Source organism: Engraulis encrasicolus, unplaced genomic scaffold (genome assembly GCF_034702125.1).
Source record: "Engraulis encrasicolus isolate BLACKSEA-1 unplaced genomic scaffold, IST_EnEncr_1.0 scaffold_27_np1212, whole genome shotgun sequence".
Lineage (NCBI taxonomy): Eukaryota > Metazoa > Chordata > Actinopteri > Clupeiformes > Engraulidae > Engraulis > Engraulis encrasicolus.
In genome coordinates, this window is record NW_026945566.1 from 122,501 (window position 1) to 130,000 (window position 7,500).

Sequence of the window (7,500 nt, forward strand, 5' to 3'; positions counted from 1 at the left end):
TGAGGTCCCCGTAGGCAACGTTAGCCCAAATGTGGGGGGCTTAGCACGCTGAGCCACAGCACTCTCCTCTTCAAGAATTTTTACTCTAACACTCTACAGCTCCCATAGAACCCCCCATAGTGTTAAAAATCTGGCAAAGTCCTTATGACATCATAATGAGAACTCAACCTTTTATAGAAAAAATTCTAAATCCAATAATATTTGTAATGGCACTGCTCACAGGGCTAACCTGCGTGAAGCTCTCGTCGGCGGCGATGGTGTCGATCTTGTTGAACTGGTTCTCGCGGATGTAGCGCTCCTTGTCGTTGTTGGACTCGTAGTAGTAGAGGTTGAAGGTCTCCTTGCAGGTTCCCATGACGCCGGGCAGGCTGTTGCAGTCGCGCAGCGTGAACTTGATCTCGATGTAGATGCGCTGGGCGGCGCCGCGCGGGATCCAGTCGGTCCGCAGCCAGTTGTTCTGGTTGGGCTCCATGACGTTGCACACCTGGTAGGTCCGGATGGGCGTGTTCTTCTCGTCCATGATGCTCACCTCCTCCCACTGCCAAGAGACACACACACACACACACACACACACACACACACACACACACACACACACACACACACACACAGGTCAAGTCAAATTGTAGAAAAAAACACAAGAAAAAAGCATGCACATCCATCTTAAAAAACAAAAAAGGTTTTTGGTGCAGGACCAGCAAAATCACATGAAAACTGAAAGTGAAGTCCGCGACACCAAGCTCCCGTTATTCTTATTTTAATGTGACGTTTCGAAATGTCAAATTATAATAAGAATATGGGAGCTTTATGTTGCGGACTTTACTTTCAATTATCACAAGTCAAGAAGTAAAGGCAGCTTTTATTGCCAGTTTCTTTGGTAACAATTGTGTCATAACGCAATCATAAACATTATCTCAGGGTCATAAACACTTAATGACTGTCATTAAGTGACATTTGGCTATGACCATAAAACACATTGAGATCATGTTTTATGACTTGCCCATAACTGTGTCAGACATAACACTTTGACATTATTATGACACTGTTATGTCATACGTTTGACGCTGGCGCCAAGTAGGGGTGGGCGGTAACCGCGATATAATATCGTGTGCGGTATTTTTTCATCCATGATAGAGACTTTGTCTTATACCGTCTACCGCCATAGCGCATTGCGACCTGTAGATGTAGAGTTATAGATTAAAAGTTTAAAAATATGTTTTCAAATGATTTGAATGACAAGAATTCCCACATAGAAGATACAACAATGTCTGACCAGTCATTTCCAAAAAATAAAATGCAAAAAAATGGTGTTTATGGCGCTTAATTTTAACATTTTATACACAAATGTACAATACCGTGATATATACCGTGATATATACCGTGGCTAAAATTATACCTAGGTATACATTTTTGGCCATACCGCCCACCCCTAGCGCCAAGTTAATTATAACCATTTCTTTTATATGCACAAGTCATACAAGGAAGTTGAAATTATGTTTTTCTCTCTATCCCATGCCAGGACATAGACATAAACGTACACAGGGCTGGCATTAACACACAGACATCTGACAGTGGATTATTACATCAGAGATGCCGTTCTGGGGTTGCTACTTTGCTAGCCTGATTGTCATTGACTTTCAAATCTCTTCTAGACTTGGTCTGACCAAGAGCATAAGAATTAACATCTCCCAAACGGCATTTTCCAAATGCCCCCCCTTGGTTTGCTAATGATTGTTTGCTTCCCAACAAAGTGGGAGGAGTTCCCGTATTTGCGGGACCTCAGAAAGTACTTGCATTGACTCTTGACCTGACTGGTAGCAACGCTGAAGCTGTTGCGTCACTGGGAGGGCACGGCCTGGCTAGATTGTTACATCAAAGAGGACTGAAGCCAGAACAACACAATACTGTCAAAAAAACCACACACATACACACACACATATTGTTTTGTTTACTGTATTAAAGATGATGGCGGAATGAAGTGGAGCGTGGTGACAGCTATGTTACTCTGGTAACATTCATTCTTTGGACACTTGACAAAATCAGCTAAATTTGAGGACCGTAGGCCTGTGCCTCTCTTATAACACAGTCAACCCCCCACTGACTGCCTGTAATAATAAGGTCATAAATGCCTCCGTCTCTTGCAGTCCAGTCTGGTTGCTTAGCAATTTTGGCATTTGGTTTAATCTTCTGAGACATGTCGAGATACAGTATCAATTTTAAACAGGGCTCTGACACAGGGCCGGCCCAAGCCTTTATGGGGCCCTAAGCAATCATCCCCCCATGCACATGCAAATAAAATGGTTGTGCCAAGTGCATCTGCGAGGTAAAATAGTGTATTTATAAACTTGTAATGATGATTTGAGACCTATTTCTGACATATTGCCTAGGCGGCCCCTCATACCTAAGTACTACTTAAGCTTAAGTACGACTTAAGAGTTTTTGGGAAACGCAGCCCAGGTCAAGAGTCAACGCAAGTACTTTCTGAGTTCCAGCAAATACGGGAACTCCTCCCACTTTGTTGGGAAGCAAACAATCATTCGCAAACCAAGGGAGGCCATTTGGGAAATGCCGTTTGGGAAATGTTAATTGTTATGCTCTTGGTCAGACCAAGTCTCGAAGAGATTTGAAAGTCGATGATAATCAGGCTAGTAGATTGTGTACCCATCATCCACTGCACTTCTTGGAGCATCATTTTTCAAACAGAGACCCATTTAAAGGGGGGTACAGGAAAGGCAGGAATATCTTAGTTTCGCCTAAAGCTAGTGTCTCTCAACGGGGGCTTTGGGGAGCTCTAGGGGGGCATTGAGAAGGATACAGTTGAGAGAGGGCGGTGCTTAGTTGCCATTGATTGGGGGCATTAGTCCATTTATTTTTTTTTATAATAAAGGAGGCGTTGTCAGGTTTATGATTAGGTCAAGGGGGCGTTGGGAGGCTTGATGAGGCAATGGGGGCGCTTGCTCAAAAAAGGCTGAGAACCCCTGCCCGAAGCTATCGCATAGTCCTCTTATGCCTTGGGTCGGCCCTGCTCTGACATGATGACTATGACGTGTAGAGAACACACCAGAGCTCCCTCGCCTTTCCTTTCACACCACAGTACAGCACTGACTGTACAGTATGAAAAGAGCTTATGACACGTCTCTCTCTCTCTCTCTCTCTGTCTCTCTCTCTCTCTGCTGTCCATCTTTCCCTCTCTCTCTCTCGCTGCTATCCACCCAACCACCCCCTCCTCTCTCCCTCTCTCTCTCTCGCCAGAGATATTCTATAGAGATATGCCAACATAATAGGTTTCTATGGGCACCTAATGCGACCAGGTTCCGGTCTGCCTAAAGGGGGGTGTCATAATGCTCCTAGCATTGAATAGAACAGTCCTTAGGTCTGCCTAGGTCTGCCTAAGGGGGGCCATAATAGAACCAGGAAACAATGGGCCAATGGAACCTCTCTCTCTCTACTCTCTCTCTCTCTCTCTCTCTCTCTCTCTCTCTCTCTCTCTCTCTCTCTCTCTCTCAGCAGGTGGCAAACTCTTTGTTTTGCATCCCAGCTGAATTTGATTGAAAAGGCGCCTGCCAAAGGCCTTTGATTACGCCGAGATAATGAGACACCACGATCTTGTAATTTGAGGCACCTGGTTTTTGTGTTGTTGAGGTAAAGATGGATGGGAAAAGGTGCCGACGAGATTTGTTACTGAAATATCTGACACCGTTCTGGAGCCCGTAATGGCATTACACGTCCCCCTACCTCAGAGGGATACTGTTTACACTAAATCCTCTCTCCCTCAGCACTTTCACATGACCCTTCCTTTAAGAGTGTGAGTTTTTGAGCATTCTATAAAAAGAATGCGTTCTATAACAATGCAAGATTCTACAATTCCACATTGTATTGAATGACGCCCAGAATTCTATAGAACTTTCACTGTCCGAACATTCCCGTCACACCGGTGTGACGGTACACTCTTAAAGGTTATAGAAATACGTCTGCTCTCCTCTGAACACATACATCTACTTTTAGCACTGCATTAGCTGTAATAGGCCCTCTCTTTCAGCACAGACACTAAGGACGTTGGGCTAAATATTTCATGCCCATTTCAAATCCGTGCTGTGCCCTTAAATGTTTAAAACTATTGTGTTTGTAAGAAAGAAAGACCACGATGTCATTCGCTGTTAGCCGCACAAAGGCGAGGGGGGGAAATAATTTCTGTAACCCTTTTGCAGCACAGTTAGGAGCCATCTTCTTAATATTGCACAGCTCAGACGAAAATAGTGACCGTGTGTCTGGAGCTGCATTATTATAACAGGCCTGTGAGCCTGGCATTGAGTGCTCTTCCCAATAGCACGCATTTGGAAACAAAGGACACATGGGTACAACTCCCCCCTCCCTCCTTCCTTCTCTCATCAATGTCACTTTCCCTCGCTGCCATTACTTCCCTATTAACAAGCTGTAATAACTAGCATCTCCAAAAAGTTCCCTTCTACTTCCTGCTGGTGAGAGCTAAAGGATGAGCCGTGTAGAATTCAGGCAGGGTGTTTTGAAAAGGGGCTGCCTGTCATGGACTATATGAGGCTCGCTTTTCTTCTCTCTTTCTTCCTCTTTGTAAGTCAAGAGACAGAAAACCCAGCTGCCAGTGAGTGCGATAGAGCTGTTACACTCCACCCCGAGAGAGTGCGAGAAGAAGGAGGGTAATTCGCAATCAAAGCCTGAATAACGGCTTGACGGCTCTGCCAGGACCCTGTCAATCACGCGCTTGGGTGAGATAAAAACGACCGAGAGGAAGGATCGCTATTTAAAAACAAGAAAGAAATGCCAAGTTCACGATAAAGCCCGAGCGAAGTGAACTAGCGCACAGCCACATGCCAGACGATGCCAAGCAAAATACCTTTTTAAACACGAGAAGTTCAACTCTGAATAGTCCTAACAACAGCACATAGCAACTTGGACAAGTGAATAAGGCCTAAGGCTGTAAGGTTAAAAACTTTATAAGGCCTGAGCAAGTATAATTAAAAAGCATTTCCTTCACTTTACGCACCTTCATTTTACGCACAATAATTTCAGAACAAGTCATAAAGAAGTGTTAACTTGCCAACTGATTGGCAGGGTCAAATTTAAATTATGTAGGGCTGTATTTTTGACATGGTATGGTTGAAGTTGTTTTTCATATCAATGAGAAAAAAATGCCCACTGCGATTTGTTCAAGTGAGCTGGGAAACGGCAGACATTTTAGAATTTCGGGGAGCCTCGGTGTAGTGGGACAGCAAGCGCGGGGCCTTGACAATGCGCGCTGATGCATATAGGCCTAGGCTATGCCATAGTGTCGTTCTGATCGCAGTAAAATGGTGAGATATATGTATAGCCTAATGTATAGCCTAATTATTTATTTAATTACATAGCCTATCTAAAGGATTTCTAAACCCGTGTGCTCAGCTATTCACAGTCACACTCGAACTTGTGCATTCTCAGACACCAACAACACATATCCCGCATCTCTAAATAGCCAGACCAGCTTCTGGGCGATTAAAAACCAGCAGTTTATGCTGAACACCGCTTCGCCCCCCTCACAACAAGGTCTGCGCGTTCTCGCTGTTTGGGGCCTGGGCTGCTTATTTATTTATAGAACTGGAATCTCGGGGTAGACAGACAGCCGTTGGCACCGTATGACCCTGTGGCCCCGGTGTTGTTGTAACTGCCTGTGCGCATACAGTAGGCTTTTTCGGGGTAGCCTAAGCGCATACCCCCTCCTCTCCTCTTCCCTTCTCTCCTCAGTGTGTGTGTTTGTGCCATTGTACTCACCCCTCCTTCCGTCGGACTCGCAACCCATTTTAATTCGCCTTGTACTGTTCTGGAGTCCAGTAACGTCACTGCAGACAGGATGAGAGAGGACAGGAGAGGACAGGTATCAGAAGAGAGTGATGTGATGTGATGCACCAAGACATTATTAAAGATTACCGGTTAGCTCCGTTGGGGGCTTGCAGTAAGGCTCCGCAGGCCCATTCCAGCTTCGTATCCACCTACGCTTATTTTTTTCCTCTCTAAATTATGCGGGTTGCTTATGCTGATGCAGACTGTAAAATGCTTCGTCGTTGTGCACTGAGATGAGATGAGATCTTCTGATAACGAATTAAAAATTCGCCTGAAGAGTGTATGTGCGCTGACTATATAGGAATAGAGTGAAATATCCACACATTTTGTTTTCAAATAGTAGGCCTATGTGAGAATGGTCACAGGACATGACACCCCCCCCAAAATGCTGCAGCCAACCATTTTGGGCCGCAGGCATTGCACAAATTAGGCTATAAATTATTTTACCTTGACCATGTGGGATAGAAAACGTGTGCTATTTTACGATATGATAAACCTGATGCCTTATCCAGACAATTAGCCTACCATAACTATGATGTGTCGTTTGTAATTGGGTTGGATCTTTATCTTAATTCCAATTTCATAATTCTGAGCGATTATTTTGGGGTAGCCTCCAGGCCTAGGTTTACCCGAGTTATCTTAACACGACATCTTGCCCATAGTTTTACATGATGGGGAACTGTGTTCTCACCATGAAGATTTTTAGCCTACTCAGGCTGCCCTACAAAGTAGGCCACCATACCTTGTCCTAGCAAGAGATTTTGTGGAGACAAAAGTACCCCCCTACCCTTACAAGTAGGCTAGACACTGGACTGTAAGCGCAGAAGATTCCCAGTGAATTGCAATTCTATGCCGATTATTTTGCCATTATAACCCAATTTCTCAACCGTGTCCATTTTGACGACTGCATTTACATTCCCAAACAAGTGCGTTTTCTGTCACACACACACGGGAGAAACCGCCGTCCGTTTTTATCCTAAATGGCACACTGTCAGGATTTCATCACTTTTTTTGTGAACTTTTGACAACGGCTTCTTGTCAGTGTGTTCAAATAAAATTATTTGTGAAAATTCTACCACTTTGTTTACCAAAGCGGTTTAAACAAACGGCGACCTGCACTGCTCTCCAAACTTTAGCGATTTAGATTCCGAGGTGCTGCTGCAGTTTCCTACAAAGCGATGCTGCACTTTGGAGATCGGAGCATCTGTGTTGCTTGCAGCGAACAGCCTGTGTTCTTTTTCACAAAGAATAACGGATCTGTTCAGCATTGCTGTAAGTTATCCTATAACTTTCTTCATCACCAGCCAAAATGGCTAAAAGATTCTGATATTACGAGCCAAATACAACCTCACTGTTGGGTCAAAGTAACTGTACCACCAGCCAAACTGAAATTTCACCAGCATTTGGCCGCTTGGCTGGTGCTCATTCAGAGCCCTGTTGTTCAGTAGGCTATGCTTGTATTATGCAAGCAACCAAAATCGCCAGCTATATCTGTAGCCTACTAATCGAGGTGTCTAGTCCGAGGTAGCTGTACATCCAGCAGACAGTTGAAGGTGACGCTTGTGCACATCCATCCATCCCAGGAAAAAAAGGTGCAGGACAAAAAAGCAAAGGCTGACTGTAGTTTTCAGAGTGAGAGACGACAGGCGA

The 7,500-nt window shown here is 44.6% G+C and overlaps 1 protein-coding gene across 1 annotated transcript in view; it reads right to left on the minus strand.

The window, feature by feature from the left end:
- LOC134442992 (ephrin type-A receptor 4-like) overlaps positions 1-7,500 on the minus strand; it is a 73,764-nt gene that overhangs the window by 65,839 nt on the left and 425 nt on the right. The window contains exons 2-3 of the mRNA XM_063192934.1: positions 5,782-5,849; positions 230-538 (exon numbers count right to left, since the gene is read on the minus strand). Of these exons, the coding sequence (XP_063049004.1) occupies positions 230-538; positions 5,782-5,849 (377 nt within the window). The remainder of the gene's footprint in view (positions 1-229; positions 539-5,781; positions 5,850-7,500) is intronic.